This window comes from Mustela erminea, chromosome 10 (assembly GCF_009829155.1).
Source record: "Mustela erminea isolate mMusErm1 chromosome 10, mMusErm1.Pri, whole genome shotgun sequence".
Taxonomy (NCBI): Eukaryota; Metazoa; Chordata; class Mammalia; order Carnivora; family Mustelidae; genus Mustela; species Mustela erminea.
The window spans coordinates 94,223,387-94,241,715 of NC_045623.1; the positions used below are offsets into that span (position 1 = coordinate 94,223,387).

The 18,329-nt window shown below is 41.6% G+C and overlaps 1 protein-coding gene across 10 annotated transcripts in view; it reads left to right on the forward strand.

Annotated features, from left to right (window-relative positions):
* The window catches only part of USP48 (ubiquitin specific peptidase 48), a 93,516-nt gene that overhangs the window by 31,922 nt on the left and 43,265 nt on the right, over positions 1 to 18,329 (forward strand). For 5 of the 10 annotated variants that reach the window (XM_032361370.1, XM_032361366.1, XM_032361367.1 and 2 more), the window contains 8 exons: positions 1,884 to 2,011; positions 2,950 to 3,074; positions 3,810 to 3,918; positions 6,119 to 6,252; positions 6,960 to 7,042; positions 11,425 to 11,604; positions 16,173 to 16,301; positions 17,791 to 17,940. In XM_032361370.1, the coding sequence (XP_032217261.1) occupies positions 1,884 to 2,011; positions 2,950 to 3,074; positions 3,810 to 3,918; positions 6,119 to 6,252; positions 6,960 to 7,042; positions 11,425 to 11,604; positions 16,173 to 16,301; positions 17,791 to 17,940 (1,038 nt within the window). The remainder of the gene's footprint in view (positions 1 to 1,883; positions 2,012 to 2,949; positions 3,075 to 3,809; positions 3,919 to 6,118; positions 6,253 to 6,959; positions 7,043 to 11,424; positions 11,605 to 16,172; positions 16,302 to 17,790; positions 17,941 to 18,329) is intronic. The other 5 variants (XM_032361368.1, XM_032361369.1, XM_032361371.1 and 2 more) reach the window with 4 other exon arrangements.

An 18,329-nucleotide genomic window follows, 5' to 3' on the forward strand; every position in this document is an offset into this window, starting at 1 on the left:
GGTTTTTCATGGTGAATTCGTATTTCGATTTCACCAACTGGACTCCGTGTAGATGATCCTGATGTTGTTGGCAACATCCAGAGCATCACAGTGAGGAGCCAGCTAAACATATGCTTCCTTACCTGCATCAAACCTGATCATGGTGTTGACCTTGGCCACATCAGTGTGGGAGAGCTTCTTCACGGCCTGTTTGATCTGGTGCTTGTTGGTCTTGACATCCACAGTGAACGCAAGTGTGGTGTTGTCTTCTGTTTTCTTCATGGCTGACTAAGTGGTCGGGGGAACTTGATGGCATAGAGATCAAGCTTGCTTCTCCTGGGGGCGCTCTTTCGAGGGTATTTAGGCGATCTTCAGAGATACTGTGTCTTGGGTCATTGGAATGTGTGTGACATGCAGATCTTCTTTTTTTGTGTGACTTTGGACACCTTTCAGCACGACTTTCTTGGCCTCAAAGCCTTTTCTTTGGCTTTGGCTTTGGCTTTGGGAGGGCAGGAGCCTCCTTCTTAGCCTTCTTATTGTTAAGTGGTCTCTGCACCCACTGTGGGGTTTGAATTCTGAGGTGGGCATATGCCCTCCTGACTGAGCCAGCCTGGTGACCTGAATTGTTTTTATATCCTACAAGATAGACTTTAATTTTTAAAACATACATATATTATTGGGAGGCTTTGGGAAGGGATTTTTAAAAAATTATAGTTGACAATCTATCAGGTGTATAGCATAGTGATTTAACAATTATATATGTTATGAGATATTCACCAAGAATAGGAAATTAGAGTAATGGTGGGAGTGGTTAGTAAGAATTAAAGAGGACTTGAAAAACTATAGGACTAGCAGATGTAGGGAACAGCCACTACCCTCGGGGCAAAAATGCACACCCCAGGAGGACTCTTCACTCACACACACACACACACACACACACCCCCCACCTCAGTAACCACCCCCCCCCCCGCCCCGCCCCCGCCTGAAATCTGGACTTCTGCAGAGTGTCCTGTGCAGGCTCACTAGATGCCTGAGAAGGTGCCGAGCTGCTTCCTCAGTAGGGACCCCAACTTCAAACTGTCTTCAGGGAAATCCAGGGCCTCAGAAACCTCTGTGAAGTCGTTTAAGAGGGCACCTGAGAGGTCATTCACATGGTGGTTTTTCAAGAGGAGGTGCCTCAGGGGAGGCGGCCTACGGTGGTGACTGCCAGAGGAGGCGCTGCAGGAAGCTGCAGGGTTGACTGCAGGAGCCGGTGGGTCAGGCACGACTGGACCCTCCAGTGCCCTCTGCTGGCAAGACTTCACCTTGCGTGGGCTGGTGAAGGAGAGACGTTGGCCTGGCTGATCCTTGTTGTCACAGAGCCGGCAGCGCAGGGTAGTGACTGCACAGAAGATGATGCTCAAGTCTTTGGGGCTTTTGAGATCCACTTTTCCTATTTAAGATACTTTCCTGACTCAATAAACTCTAAAATTCTAGCATTTTAAAATGCATCATTATATTCATTCCAGTTTGAATCCTGTCACTTGCTTATTAATTCATGGCAAGTTTACATTAATGAGATTGTATTAAAATATCTGGCCATCTTATGTGAATGGTAAATACAGTCTGTGGTTTTCATATTGGACTGAACTTTTCAGTGGTGATTTGACACTAGAAAACTGGTCGTGGTTGCTGTTGGGATGTACATGTAACTCTTCCCTTTAGGGGATGTGTATGGATAGCCACGGCAGCTTCCTTACTTCCAAACAGATGTGATTACTAATTTGTTTCTATTAAATTCTTAGAACTATCATAAAACACTAATATTCTATAAAGTTAAGGGTGCTTAATTTGTTTTCATGTAAAGAAGTACATATTTTAAAGAAAAGTAGCACTTTGCTAAAAACAACGTATTTTTTCAATAGATTATGAGCCTCAGACAATTTGTGAGCATCTTCAGTATTTGTTTGCCTTGTTGCAAAACAGTAACAGGCGATACATTGATCCATCGGGATTTGTTAAAGCCTTGGGCTTGGACACAGGGCAACAGCAGGTAAGAACCTTTAAATTCTATATTTTTTAAAGGTTTATTTATTTATTTGTGAGAAAAAGAGCACAGTTGGGGGTGAGAGGCAGAGGGAAAAGGAGAGAGAGCGAGCGAATCCTCAGACAGACTGCCCACCAAAAGCAGAGCCCGATTGGGCCCTGAGATCATGCCCACCGAAATCAAGAGCCAGACGCTTAACTGACTGAGCCACCCGGGTGCCCCGGAACCTTTTAAGTTTTTTTTTAAATATAAAAAGATATCTAAGCGTTCTTTAGAATGTTTGTAGGAGGAAGTGAAGTAAAATGCTTTTTAATTTTTTTAAAAATTTATTTATTTGTCAGAGAGCGGGCACACAGGCAGGCAGAGTGGCGGGCAGAGGGAGAAGCAGGCTCCCCGCCGAGCAAGGAGCCCGATGTGGGACTCGATCCCAGGATGCTGGGATCATGACCTGAGCTGAAGGCAGCTGCTTAACCAACTGAGCCACCCAGGCGTCCCATAAAATGCTTTGTAAAAATTAACTTTTTCCTTTTCTTTTTTAAAGATTTTATTTGAGAGAGAGAGAAAGAGAGAGAGCATGAGAGGGGAGAGGGTCAGAAGGAGAAGAAGACTCCTCACTGAGAAGGGAGCCCAGTGTGGGACTCGATCCTGGGACTCCAGGACCATACTTGAGCTGAAGACAGTCCTTCAACTGAGCCACCTGGGCGCCTCCCCAAAATTAACTTTTTTCTGTTTTGAATTAGAGCATTTATTTAACTGTCCAGCATGTTACCCATTTACCTTGGTCCTATTTCTGACAACTCATATGTTGGTACAAACCAGTTCAGTCCTTATTTGAAGATGCGAAATTCAAAACCCGAACATTTCACTCACTCATCGCTGTTTGTATCCGAAGTTGAAAAGCAAGGTACGATTTTTCTTTTTACTAACCCAAACTTGTATTGTAGGATGCCCAAGAATTTTCAAAGCTCTTCATGTCTCTGTTGGAAGACACTCTGTCTAAACAAAAGAATCCAGATGTGCGGAACATTGTCCAGCAGCAGTTCTGTGGAGAATATGCTTACGTAACCGTGTAAGTGTGTGGCAGCTTTCCCCACAGCACGTTGTCTTCTGAGACGGTTACTCACATGTCATCTCATTTTCAGTTCAGTTCCAAGTTATGGCTTTCATGGGCCAGCATGGGGCCAGTAGTTTTTGTAGTGTAATTCATTTTCATGGGAACATATAAACATATACATTTTTGTGGACATGCAAAAGTGCAGTTGAATCTGTTCAGAGGTCGAGTGCCCCGTGTGATTGAGTTCTCACCGCATAGTGGATGTCGATGCTGTGCACTCAGAGACAGAGTGGAGCCAGCAGGGTACTGAGAGTGAACGTAAAACGCCTCTTTAAATTGTTCCTGATCATAAACTACATGCCTCACCAATCACTTCCTGTTTTTTTTTTTTTTTTTAATATTTATTTATTTATTTTTAAGAAAGACTTTATTTATTTATTTGATAGACAGAGATCACAAGTAGGCAGAGAGGCAGACAGAGAGAGAGGAGGAAGCAGGCTCCCTACTGAGCAGAGAGGACGATGCGGGGCTCCATCCCAGGACCCTGGGCTCATGACCTGAGCCAAAGGCAGAGACCCACTGAGCCACCCAGGCGCCCCCTGTTTTTTATTTTTAATATATAGTGTAAATAATTTCCATGACCGAAAACCAAGGGAAAATAAATGCTTCCCATAGTTTTAGAGTGTGATATAATGGAACTTCATTGTTTTTCTACTCTGATCTTAATTTTACCGCTCTGTTTTATTACAGTTGCAATCAGTGTGGCAGAGAGTCTAAGCTTTTATCAAAGTTTTATGAACTGGAGTTAAATATCCAAGGCCACAAGCAGTTAACAGATTGCATCTCAGAATTTTTGAAGGTATTCGAACTTTGGCGTGTATGTTGTTTCTGCTCATTAACCATTAAATACTATGCTGAACGTGTATTTTGATTTAATGGGTAAATTCTTTAATAGCCTTTTTTCATATATGAATTGTCTCTGTTTCTGTAATGATCTGGAAGAAACTGTAAATTTTAAAGTGCTGAAGCAGACTGTGTGTTAAAATAATTTGGGGCTCTTTCAGTTATTTTACATGTAAAGTTCTGTGTTAAAACTTGGATGATTAGGGGTGGTGGAGTGTTTGAGGAAATCTGAGCTCTACAATCCAGTTAAATTGCCTTTTCATTTAAGGAGAACTACAAGGTGTGGAATGCAATTTTTTTTTTTTTTTTTTTTTTTAAACATCACTCTGCTCATTCTTCAGCGCCTCCACTCCGGATTTGTTCTTGCTGTGTATGTAGATGTGTGTGTAGATGCATGTGGAGGGACGGGAGTGGCTCCCTTTCCTTCTGAGTTGGGAAAGCTACTTGGGGAAACCGTTGTTACCAAGTGAGAACAAGCACATGGTATCATAGACAAGCTTACGCTATAGCTTCCTTTCTTAAGATATTTTTGTACCTTTTTTCCTTTCTTAGCACAACTCTTAGCCTACTTCAGATACTTCCTGAATTCATTCAGCTAGTTACTGGTTGAGTGCTTAACTGCACACTGATTTGGTATTTGGGGATAACCCTAGTGGGCAAAACCGGAAACTTTTGCCTTGTAATGTTGGTGGTGTGGGGACTGGGGAACGACCGTAAAATATGTAGTGTGTCACCTAGAGCATGTACTGCGGAGAATAATCTGGGAAGGGGACGGAAGATGTGGTAGAGATGAGAGTGGGGTTGGTTGCTGTTAGAAATAAAATGATTGAAGGTGAAGGAGTGAGCCATGGAGGAAATGGGCAGAAGTGCAGAGCTTGAAACAACAAGAAAGTGCCTGGTGGTTTGAGGAACAACAAGGTCACTGTGGCTGAAGTGGACAAGCAAGGGGGGAAGGATGTTGTAGAGGTAACTAAGGAACATGTCCAGTAGAGCCTGGTGGGCCTTGGCCAGAGACTTGACTTTGAGTGTGAGGAGATGTCATCAGGGGTAGTAAGCTTAGAATTGTGATCTGTTTGAACAGGACAGATCTGGGTACTGTCTTGTTTGGATTTTCGATATATTTTCAAAGTGGGGCTGATAGAGTTTGCTGACTGGACCTGGAGAAAAAGGAAGGATCAAGAATTACTAAGTTTTCGCCTGAGTGCCAGGTAGGATGGAGTTGCCAGAATTGCTCTGGGAAGTGCTGTGGGAGGAATGGGCTAGGGAGAGGGATTGGGAGTTTACTTTGGGGTGTGTTAGATTTGAGGCGTGTGGTTCGGGGTTTTGGGGGCTGGTTGAAATCAGGACTGCGAGACGAGGACCAAGGACCGAGTCTTTGGACATTCAGACACAGGGACTCAGGGAGGTAGGAGGAGCTAGCAAATGATGCTGAGCAGAAGGACCGGCCAGTAAGTTAAGAGGACACAGTAGGAAAAATTTAAAACCACCAAGCTATACCACTGAATTTCCTGAGGTCTTTTAAATTTATCCCATCAGCATGATTCAGCAATTTTAATTATGTATGTAACTCGTGTGTGTGTCTGTGTATGATTTTGTATATATGATCTATGTAGTTCTGTATTCTGGTGCCCATATGTAATTTCCACCATTTTGCACTGTTCTTAATTTGGTTGCATCAAGTGCTTATGATTTTTTTTTTTTTTTTTTTTTAAGATTTTATTGACAGAGAGAAATCACAAGTAGATGGAGAGGCAGGCAGAGAGAGAGAGAGAGGGAAGCAGGCTCCCTTCCGAGCAGAGAGCCCGATGTGGGACTTGATCCCAGGACCCTGAGATCATGACCTGAGGTGAAGGCAGCAGCTTAACCCACTGAGCCACCCAGGCGCCCTGATTTTTTATTTTTGAGAAGTACTTTTAAAAATCACACATTTGGGAAAGAGCCCCAACAATTTTAAATCACTGTATGCAAATTAATATCACTTCTAAGTAGTGCCTTCTAACTTGGGTGTCTTTCACTACTTAGAGTGGCTCGATCTTCAACAGGTTGCGAGGGCTGTTACTTAAAATGAAATTATGCTGTACATCAGAGATTTGATTACTTAAAAAAAAGCTTTCTGTCTTCTAATTTTTTTTAAATAATGTCTTATTTCTGATCAGGAAGAAAAATTAGAGGGAGACAATCGATACTTTTGTGAAAACTGTCAAAGTAAACAGAATGCCACAAGGAAGATCAGGCTCCTGAGCCTTCCCTGCACCCTGAACTTACAGCTGATGCGTTTTGTCTTCGACAGGTAAATATGTATGAGGAGCAGTGTTTGCTGCTCATCGTGGACTAATGTGTACAGATTTTACCATAGACAGATAATAGCCTCTCCAATTTGAAACTCAAGATTTGGGAATGACAGTTGTAGTTGGGACCTGCCCTTTTGAAATGCCAATAATGGCTGGTTTTATCACAAAATTCTTAAGGAAGCCAGCCATATCTGAGGAAGAACTAGGAAAGTAGGAAACCCTTATTTTTACTCTATTAATGATTAAACACTGCAAAGGAAAACAAACATAGGTTAAGAACTGAATTATCTTGATGTTCTGTATTTTTGAAAAAGAACTAGAGTACATTTCTATTTATTACAGTCTTCCAATCTGCCCAACCCCCATGGGAATATATCTTTGGTTGTGTAATTAAAGGAAATATGTGCACATGCGCATTACTTCTATGAACGGGAGCATCTATAGCTCTCTCCTGTGATTATATTAAAACTTCTGAAAGTAAGTTTGGAATCAACATTTTAAATTCATACTTTTAGCTTATTTTTTTCCCACAAATTATAAGACTTCTTATAATTTATGTTGACTTCTAATTGTACAAGTTTTTGAGCAAGATTGTTGAGTGCAACTTACGTAGGTACCATTGAGTTTATTAAAATAGCTGGTAGAGCTTATACATTGTTTTATGATTGTTTTAAATATAAATATAATTAGCTTTCCTCTTGGTTAGGCAAACTGGACATAAGAAAAAGCTGAATACCTACATTGGCTTCTCAGAAATTTTGGATATGGAGCCTTATGTGGAACATAAAGGTAATATTTTTACCGAGCAGTGGTAATTATAATGCCCAGAGACTGTAACTTGTGGTCAGCTTGTGATGCATACAGAATAGCATTTCATGGCTATACTTTGCTAACCTCTGTCTGGGAATAAAGGCTTTTTAGGCGAGTCGAGATGTTACTTCCATTTTCCATGAGTAAGTACACCACAGGGATTACATGGTTCATCAATATCTATAAAAGAATAAAAAGGGGAGATGGTGTTTTACTCTCTGAACCCACGCGGGGTACCTTAGTATCAATACCATGTCTGTAATCCCTCATAAAGTTAAGTCTGTCTGAGCTGCCTCCAGGTTTTTAAAAAATCTTATCAAAACCGTTGGGTGGCATAATTCCAATATTGATGCTGTAGATCTCCCTATCTGTGATGACTGATGAGTTCTAGGAAACTTACGCTGTGACATAGTTTTGAGAAGAAGTAATTTACTGCCTTTTCCTTTTGGGGGTCATCGCCTCACTCCACAGGATGGTACCTGAAAGAGAAAAGAATCTGACCCTTTTGTTTCTCTTGCCCTGACTGGAGGGACTGCTTCCCATCCTTTCTCAGATCGATCTTATTTATTAAATTGTTAATATAGAAATTTGATCATAAAAGCTTCTAGAGGCGACTTACAATAGAAACAAGCCCTAAAAACCTTTGAAAGAAGCCATCGGGGAGGTTGGGGAATGAGCTTTAAAAACGTGTGTTCTGTCAGTGCCACGGTTTCAGATTTGTACTCAGTGGAGGAGGAAACAAGCTGGAGACCTTGCTCTTGGACTTGGTCTTTGTTTTGTTTGACTGAATGAATGTAACTGTAGTTCACCGTGTGTAGTGATTTGCTTCCTGCCTAAGTTGTTAGGTAATTGTTTGAAATTAGAGATGTCTGATAGCCTAGTGGTGTCTCAGGGGTCAGAAACATAGGTATAAAATTAGCACTTTCCTTGACGCCACTGCATGACTTTGCATAGTTCTTACCGTTACTAAGCTTATTTTGTGTTTGTCCAGTTTATACGGTAAGGAAGACGAGACGATTAGGAAGTAGACTTGGTAGGTCAAAAAAACCTGTAGAAATAGCTAAACTTAGTGTGTTGATTAAAGGTAATAAGCTTTTATTTTATTTTTATTTTAAAATAATTTTTTGAAAGCTTTTATTTTTAGAGGAAGAGAGCGTTCATGGGTTGGGAAGGGCAGAGAGGGAGGGAGAGAGAGACACGGGGTTCATTCCCAAAACCCTGAGATCATGACCTGAGCCAGAATCTTGAGTTGGACGCTCAACTGACTGAGCCACCCAGGCACGCTTAAGATTTTATTTTTGAGTAATCTCTATACCCAGTGTAGGGCAGAGAGCATGATTCTTGATCTTGGGGTAACGAGTTTCATTGGGTGTGGAGCCTACTTAATTAGAAACAAAAACGGGGGCGCCGGGGTGGCTCAGTGGGTTAAAGCCTCTGCTTTCGGCTCAGATCATGATCCCAGGGTCCTGGGATCGAGCCCCACATCGGGCTCTCTGCTCAGCAGGGAGCCTGCTTCCTCCTCTCTCTCTCTGTCTGCCTCTCTGCCTACTTGTGATCTCTGTCTGTCAAATAAATAAATAAATCTTTAAAAAAAAAGAAAAGAAAAGAAACAAAAACAGGGGCGCCTGGGTGGCTCATTCGGTTAAGCATCTGCCTTCATCTCAGGTCATGATCCCCGGGGTCCTGGAATCGAGTCCCACATCAGGCTTCTTGCTCAAGGGGGAGCAAATAAAACTACCAGAATTCTGAAGTTGTTAGTATAACGAATGGATGAGCATAAATTCAGGTGAACAGTGGTATCGTGATATGAAAATGTCTCTGTTGTCTCTTGGTAATACAGTTGTGGTTACTGCTTCCATTTGTTTGGCTTATTGTGATCATTTAACTTAGGAAATACCATGAGGAACTCATATTGTCGGCGCTCTTTCCTACTTGTCTGCTTCAGTGGTCTTGTCTTCACCCTCCCGCAACCACCCACAGGGTTGGGGGCGGGGGAGGCACACACTCCCTTATCCTGCCATTGTCTGCACCATATATGTCGCTCTACCCATTTATCCTACTTTTTATAATAAAATGTAATGCATTCATAAGAGTCCAAAATACAAACATGTGTGGCTTGCAGAATTCTTTCAAAGTGGACATCTGCATAAGCAACATCCAGCTCAAGAAACAGAACTTTCCCATGACCCCAAAGTCTCTTTTGTGCCCCTCCCAGTAATAGATGCTTCCCCCTGCCCCTCTCCATCATAGGCTCTAATCTGGCTTTTATGGCAGTCTCTTCTGTTATTTTTATTAATTTTATTTATTTGCTTGCTTGCTTGCTTTAGTGTTTGACGTTGTAAGTTTCCATCCCTAAACATCAGAGTTGAGATTCCCTTTTTCCTCCTGGGATGGTGCTGGGTGAAACCTAACCCAGGACAAGGTCTTGCACTGTCTCCCTCCTCTGCTCCATCATCTGGCTGATGGTTGAAGGTAGCTGGAGAAAAACACCATCCTAGCTGTGTGTTTGCTTGCCTCTCAGACTTCTTATATTGAGGAATTTCAGATTTATACCAAAAAAATTGAATTCTGATCTACATCTTTTAACTGCATCAGTTAGTCCAGTTACCCTTAAGGTAAGTACTGATACTTCCTCTGATTCAAATCTGCGTCACTTTCTTTGGTTTTCTTTTACTTGAATAGATTTTCAAGCTTCTCATTTTTTGAAACATAGAAAGCCTAGTTTCGTAATCCCTGACTGATGTTGGAATATTGTGCAGCCTAATTTTTGCTGTCTGGGTGGGTTCTTTTAATGTTGCCGTGTTTCTTCTGTATTTGGTTATCTTTGATTGTGTGCTGGTCATTGCCCCTGGAATTTTCTTTGCGGGGGGGGGGGGTAAAGATTTTATTTGAATAAAAAGGAGGGAGAGCGAGAATGAGCAGTGGGGAGGTGCAGAGCTGGAGAGGGAGAAGCAGACTCCCTGCTGAGCAGGAATCCCTGTGTGATGCTCTGTCCTAGTACCTGAGCTGAAGGCAGATACCCAACCGACTGAGCCACCCGGGTGTCCATATCTGAGTATTTTTTTAAATTATTTTCAGCTAGGGTCGTCAGGTGGGTGTTAATCTGTGTTACTGAATCCCCCACTGAGCTGAAAGAATGCAGAGACTTTCTCCTTTTACTCAGCTGCTATAGCCCTGTCTTCCTAAAAGTGTGCAGCATGTTTGTTGAATGGGTGATTGGCTCTGCCTTGTGACTCACTTCTTGCAGTTTGAAGGAAGTTACAGTGATGAAATCGTCAAGGATATGTGCAAAGACTATTCTGCCAAAAAGGTAGTAATTATTGTTTAACTTTAATAAAAGCTACTGGTTTAAATGTCCAATATGGGAGTGGTTCGATGTATTATACCTTATGATATGTTCCAGAAGAACATTTAAGGATGTAGAAAGATGTTAATGATTTGTTAGAACCTGCGGGTTTCGGTATTAATAGTGCAATTAATAGTGTTTATTTATTATTCCAGTATTAATAGTGGTTACATCTGTATTGTAGGGTTGCTAATGAATTTATTTGGTTTCTGATTTTTAATGTGTAGAAGTGATGTTTTCCAGTACATATGTAATTTCCCCACTGTAACTAATTAAAAGATTTTTTTCAACTTGTATCTGAAAATGTCAGTATTCATTCATTTGCTGATATCTTGATGTATGGGTAAAGTCTTCTCTTGCATAAACCACATGCATAATATATAGGCTGTGACTTGTTTTTGGTTATTTAAAGTGAAATGGGAATTTAAAAATACTTACAAAGAAATCTGAGTGCAGAATCATTCTAGATTTTTAATGTTATCTCTCCTGGTTGTTTCCAGTTACCTTGGCCTACACCTATTTTGACAGCAGTTTTTCTTAATGACTTACCTTCAGTTGTTTCTAAAACATTTTTCTTCTTCTTCTTCTTCTTTTTTTTCTTTTTTTTTTTTTGAATCAATAGCTTTTTAGTTTCACACTCCATCTGGCTAGTTTGTGTAAGTAATTTTGTGGCAAGAATAGGAACGGCATATAGCTCAGCTAGCTTGCAGAAGGGCAAGGCCTACAGCAGAATAGCTTCGTAACCCTGACCTGAGTGCCCAGAATGTCAGAGCTTTCTTTCCATCTGTAAATTTTGCAGAGGAAATGGAGAGTTAATGCAGTGAGCTGCTTAAGATGTGTTTACGTTACTCTGTAAAACTGAATTTTTTTAATCTTAGGTGTCACATTTTTGTTTTGTTTTAGGTGACATGTTTTGAATTTTCTCAGATGTGTAAACAATTTTAATCATTACAATTCAGACTCTGGATATAAGAAGAAATATATTCTTTCACTTTCTCCCTTTCTCTTTCTCCAGGTGGGTCCTATGTGTATGAACTCAGTGCAGTCCTTATACACAGAGGAGTGAGTGCATATTCTGGCCACTACATTGCCCATGTGAAAGATCCACAGTCCGGTGAATGGTATAAGTTTAACGATGAAGACATAGAAAAGATGGAGGGGAAGAAATTACAACTAGGGATTGAGGAAGATCTAGGTAAAACCTTTAAGTTGTGAGTGCCCTTTTAAAATATAAATTTTTTTTTTGTTTTAACTAGAAATCTTTGTGATAATCTTAAGGCCCAAGATTGGGTTCTGGATATTTGCATTTCTTAAACACACGTAAAGTCTCTGAATATCGTTTATTAGCAATGCCTGAATTTAAAAAAAAAAAAAAATTTTTTTTCTCCCCCAGAGATGGTTTCAGTGCAGTTTGAAGGCAAATATTCAATAACCAGTTTAATTTTGGGTAGGAACAGGGATGGAAAGGGGAGAGGATAGCAGGTTATCAAGCTTAAACAGTACTGATGAACAGTAGATTGAACATAGTAGAATTTGTAGTCCTTTTCTTTGGGTTAGGAGGGTCATTTTGGGGAAGTAGCTCTAGCAGGGCACCATTGCTCTTGAGAACAGTGCCTATCCTGTTGAGTGTCTTTTCCCATCCCTGGAATCTGAGCAGTGCCTCTGAGGGGTGAGCTGCTTGTTTTGTAGCGATGAGGTCTGCCATCAGGAGTACTTGGCGAATAGCTGTTACCATGTCCGTGTTCTTGGCCCAGAATACCCACTTACTCCCACTTCCCGCAGAAGTGAATGGTTCTTCCAGTAGGAGCCATCTTGGCCGAGCTTCTCATCACTTTATTATTGTGTTTGTCATTTTTGAGTGAGGTTTCGACTATGGGGTCTAAGTACGAGAAAAGGATTGTCCCCTGCCACTGTTCTTAATCAAATCCACTTTCTCAAGGTGTGAGGGAGGAGCATGGCCGTTCGAGTTGGCTTTTGGTGCATATAGGGAATCTTTCTGTGGATGTTAAGAGGAACCATGTTTTCATATTTTGTAGAGGGAGTTCCCATTTTTAAATCTCATGTAGGGTATTATGCTAAGCAAAATAAGACAGTTATCCTATAGTCTCGGTGATACGTGGAATTTGAGAAATAAGACAGAGAATCATAGGGAAAGAGGAAAAAATGAAGCAAATCAGAGAGGGAGAGAAACCTCTTAATCCTAGAAGTTTGTCTCTTAATAAGAGACTCTTAATCTCAGAAAATCTCAGAAAACAAACTGAGGGTTGCTGGAGTGGAGGGGGATGGGAGGGAAGGGGCTCTTGGGTCATGGACAGTGGGGAGGGTGTGTGCTATGGTGAGCAGTGAATTGTGAAAGACTGATGACTCCCAGACCTGTCTCTTGAAACAAATAATATATGTTAATAATAAGAATAAGAGAAAATAGAAAATACTACAAAAAATTAAATCACATTTCGATGTTTATAGATACTCAGCTATATTATTCTGACTTTAATACTGAGGTTCTTAACATTTGCTTCTATATATATATGTGTCACACACATATATATATAAAGATTTTATTTATTTACTTGACAGATCACAAGTAGGAAGCAGAGAGGGCGGGGGAAAGCAGGTCCCTGCTGAGCAGAGAGCCTGATGCGGGGCTTGAATTCAGGACCCTGAGACCATAACCCAAGCTGAAGGCAGTAGCTTAACTCACTGAGCCACCCAGGCGCCCCACTTACATATATATATATATATTTTTTTTTTCTTTTTTTAATTATGAGAATCTTTCTGGGAACAAAACTGAGATATGGCTTTAACTGTTCTTAACTGAAGTTTATTTGATTCATCTTAATTTTATTCAGAATTGTAGGATTAAAAGCATTGCTAAGGCTGTTTTGTTTAGTATTCTCATATATAGATATATAGATAGTCCTAAATTTTTTTTTAAATGATAATTTTTTTAAAAGATTTTATTTATCTGACAGAGAGAGATCACAAGTAGGCAGAGAGAGAGGAAGGGAAGCAGGCTCCCTCCTGAGCAGAGAGCCCGATGCGGGACTCGATCCCAGGACCCTGGGACCATGACCTGAGCCGAAGGCAGAGGCTTTAACCCACTAAGCCACCCAGGGACTCCTAAACAATAAATAAATTTTAAAATTCTAAAAAGAGGGGTGCCTGGGTTAAAGTGCTAGGGCGGAGGGAGAGAATTCCAAGCAGGTTCTGTACGCAGCCCAACACAGGGCTCAGTCTCAAAACCCTGAGAGTATGACCTGAGCTGAAACCAAGAAGCAGTTTGCTTAACTGACTGAGCCACCCAGGTGTCCCTCCCTGAACACTTTTTTTTTCCTTAAAGATTTTATTTATTTATTTGACAGAGATCACAAGTAGGCAGAGAGGCAGACAGAGAGAGAAGGGGAAGCAGTCTCCCCGCTGAGCAGAGAACCTGATTTGGGCCTCGATCCCAGGACCCTGGGATCATGACCTGAGCCGAAGGCAGAGGCTTAACCCACTGAGCCACCCAGGCATCCCCTTCCCTGAGCATTTTAAAATCCAATATTTTTTTTAAAATATTTTATTTATTTGTTTGACAGACAGAGATCACAAGTAGGCAGAGAGAGAGGAAGGGAAGCAGGCTCCCTCCCTGCTGAGCAGAGAGCCCGATGGGAGGCTCGATCCCAGGACCCTGGGACCATGACCTGAGCCGAAGGCAGAGGCTTTAACCCACTGAGCCACCCAGGTGCCCCAAAAATCCAATATTTTTTTCATCATGATTTTAAGTAGCTACAAATAATGTGATTTCTGACATAAATAGTGGAACTGTAACATCACTCTTTTAAGAGAGTCCAGATGAAATTAGTAACACAGTATCAACTTCTCAAAAGACACTTGTGGATGGGTCTTTAGAGCAGGACATTTTTAACCCTTACCCTTTCTCCCACGCTAGTATTTATGTTATAACTGACTGTATGGGATTTTGTTCTAATGGACTATACTTAAGATCTCTATAACCATAAATCTCTAAATAATTCAAAAGTTCTTTTGGATTGAACTTTCTAATTTTTTTTTTTTAAAGATTTTATTTATTTATCAGAGAGAGAGAGGGGGAGAGAGTGAGCACAGGCAGACAGAATGGCAGGCAGAGGGAGAAGCAGGCTCCCTGCCGAGCAAGGAGCCCTATGTGGGACTCTATCCCAGGAGGCTGGGATCATGACCTGAGCCGAAGGCAGCTGCTTAGCCAACTGAGCCACCCAGGCGTCCCTCTAATTTTTTTTTTAAAGGTTTTATTTATCTAACAGAGACACAGAAAGCAAGGGAACATAATTAGGTGGAATGGGAGTGGGAGAGAGAGAAGCAGGCTTCCCGCTGAACAGGGGATACGATCCAGGGTTCCATCCCAGGACCCTGGGATCATGACCTGAGCTAAAGGCAGATGCCCAACGACTGAGCCACCCAGGCACTCCTGCATTGAGCTTTTTAAAAAAAATTTATAAATATCACCACATAATCGATCAATATCAGTATGTTAACAAATATCTGAATGGAACAAAGCAAAATTTTCTTGTAAACATCTCTTCTAATTACATGGCTAAAACTTTATTAATTTGTGGGGGAGAGGTTCTATCCTTTTTTTGGATCTGGGAAGATAACTGAGAAAGGAGAGGCAGAAACCACGAGTAGAACCATAGCATTGAGGTGGGTTGATTTTAGAAAAGAACATAGGGAATTGAAGATCTGGTTGTTGATTTCCCCAGAACTAAGCCTCTTCACCCCCTGGAAGGTTACCCTGAGATACTCAGCACCATTTTGAAGATCATGTTCATGTGATAAACTTGACCTGTAAAACACTTAATATTTCTACTTGCTACTGAATTCACAGCTAATCTTTATGCCTGTTAGCATTTTAATGAACATACTATTTTGTTAAATTTTTGTTTTTTTCCAGTTAACATCCAGGGTTATATTATATTATATTACAGTATAGCGTTTCAAAACTTGGCATCTAACACCCAGCGCTCCTCACACCAGTGAACTCCTCAACCCCCACCACCCATTTAACCCATCAGCCAGCCCTCTCCTCTCAGGGAGCCATCAGTTTGTGATAAAATAATCTGGATTTATTTTTAGAATCTAAGACCAACATTAAAATAAACTCATTGCAGTAACACCAGTTTTCTGCTTCTAGGTTTGTCTTTGTGAAAAGTACTTACCATCTTTTTAAAAATGGAATGTGGCACACAACGGGGGAGGGTAGTAAATGTGTCTGAATATTCAGACATCCAAAGAGCATGCTGAATTTGTATTGCCTTTTAGTGTTTTTAAGTTTTTTAAAAGATTTTATGTATTTAACAGAGAGAAAGACAGTGAGAGAGGGAACACAAGCAAGGGGAGTGGGAGAGGGAGAAGGAGTCTTCCCACTGAGCAGGGAGCCCGATGTGAGGCTTGATCCCAAGACCCTGAGCCCCCCCAGGTGCCCCTGCCTCTTAGTGTTTTAGATCTCTGTTACAGTACCTTAAGTGTGGGGGCGCCTGGTTGGATCAGTTAGTTGGGCATCTGACTCGTGATCTCAACTCAGGGTCATCAGTTAAAGTCTCGTGTTGGGCTCCACACTGGGTGTGGACCCACTTAAAAAATAAATTAAAAAATAATAAATGAATAAGCATCTTAAATGTGTATTGTGGGAGTTGTGTTCTGTGGCCCTCCCCCTGTCCCTCTCCTGCAAAGCATGGACCAACAAAAGGCATTCTAATTTCGTTACCTTTCGTTTCTCCACCTCAGCAGAGCCTTCTAAGTCCCAGACACGTAAACCCAAGTGTGGCAAAGGAACTCACTGCTCTCGAAATGCGTATATGTTGGTATATAGACTACAAACTCAAGAAAAACCCACCACAGCTGTTCAGGTACCAGGTGAGCCATTTTCTAAGAATCCATAAGGCAAACACTGTAAAATATCATGCTTACAGGTCAATGACAGGAAATTACTCCTTTTGTCAAGATGGGTTCGTTGCATATGGTAAATGTTGGTAAAAGTAGATATAGACACAGATTTGCTTTAAAGTAGTGAGTTTTGGGGCATCTGGGTAGCTCAGTTGGTTTAGCATCTGACTCCATTTCAGCTCGGGTCTTGATCTCAGGGTCATGAGGTGGAACCGCACGTAGGGCTCCATGTTCGCATGGAACCTACTTAATAAAAATAAAATAATGAGTTTTAGGGGCACCTGTCTGGCTTAGTTGATGTTGTGTTGTGGGTTTGAACCCTACGTTGGGTGTAGAGATTATTTAAATATTTGTTTATTTGAGATAGCATCGCATGGGCCCGGGGGGTGTCCACTCATGAAAGGGTGAAGGACAGGGGGAGAGAATCTTAAAGCAGACTCTGCTGAGCAAGAAGGTCAGTCTCATAACCCGTGAGGTCGTGACCTAAGCTGAAACCAGGAGGCACACGCTTAACCAACTATGCCACCCAGGCACCCCAAGAATGAATTCTTTAAGAAAAAGTGGTGAGTTTTCAAAATAAAGGAGCCTTTAACAGAGTGATTTCACTGACCCCTCCCCTCGCAAAGAAAAGCAAAAACAGTTTAAATTCTATAGGTAAGCAAAGCATTATTTATTTATGAAAAGAATTTATTTATTTGACCGACAGATCACAAGTAGGCAGAGAGGCAGGTGGGGGAGGAGGGGAAGCTGGCTCCCCGCTGAGCAGAGAGCCGATGCAGGGCTCTATACCAGGACCCTGAGGTCATGACCTGAGCCAAAGGCAGAGAGAGGCCCAACCCACTGAGCCCCCCAGGCACCCTGCAAAGCATGTATTTAAAGAGCTATTTAGTTTTACTTGGTTTAAATCAGCCATTATGATTTACTTGGTTTAATTTGTAAAGCATGCAAATATGTTTTAGCCACTTTTAATTAATTTTTATGGGTTTTTAAAAAGGAACAGTTGAAGGCTGCTTGGCTGACTCAGGTGGTAGGGCCTGCTACTCTTGATCTCAGGGTGGTGATTTTGAGCGGCATGTTGGGCATAGAGCCTACTTAATTAAAAAAAGAAGAAGAAGAAGAGTTGGTACTGGCCCGAGGACCGTCCTCAGTTGTCATTTTACGTAATTCTGTCTGTGCTCTGTGGCATCCTCAGTTCCGAGTGGTACTTTCTGAGCCATTTGTTGGCTCCAGTTGGCTGGTGACGTGGAGAACCAGGTCGGGCATCAGCCAGTATTATTCTAGTGGCTCGTGGAAGTTTTACTTTCGCCTTCAGGGTGGAGGTCTGTCCCAGGAAGGGAGACTTCAAGAGGAAGTTGCCACCAGAATCCTAGTCAGTATTTGGTATAGTTCAGAGATCCGTGTGTTTCTTTGTCTTTGAAAACAGGAAAACATAATTTTTTTCTGTTTTCTGTTTGGAAAGCCTTTCTTCAAGAGCTGGTAGATCGCGATAATTCCAAATTTGAGGAGTGGTGTATTGAAATGGCCGAGATGCGCAAGCAGAGCGTGGACAAAGGAAAAGCTAAACACGAAGAGGTTAAGGAGCTGTACCAAAGGTTACCTGCTGGAGCTGGTCTGTAAGATATTCTGGGACAGCACTGTTGCCATGACGTGCCTTGTCTCTTTCATGTTCGCAGATGTATATGAACAAACGTGCCCCCAACCCTTTCCTTTACCCTACTCGTGCCGCTGAAGCGCTGCAGAATTACTGTGTAAACCAGCAACAGTGTGATGTGTAGCATTCCTTAGAATTTTCATTTATCATGTACTTTAAGAACGGGAAGCTCTTAATAAATTACAAGGTTTAGGTCAGCGCTCTGTGTATATATAAGTCTTACAGACGTTTTTGTTTTGTAAGATACTAATTTGTTCTTAACAAAAGATCTGATTGGATAACTATGGAAGCAACTGACTGTTGATTCCTTGCACAGTGTGTGCCCTGGCCATATTAACCGGCACTCT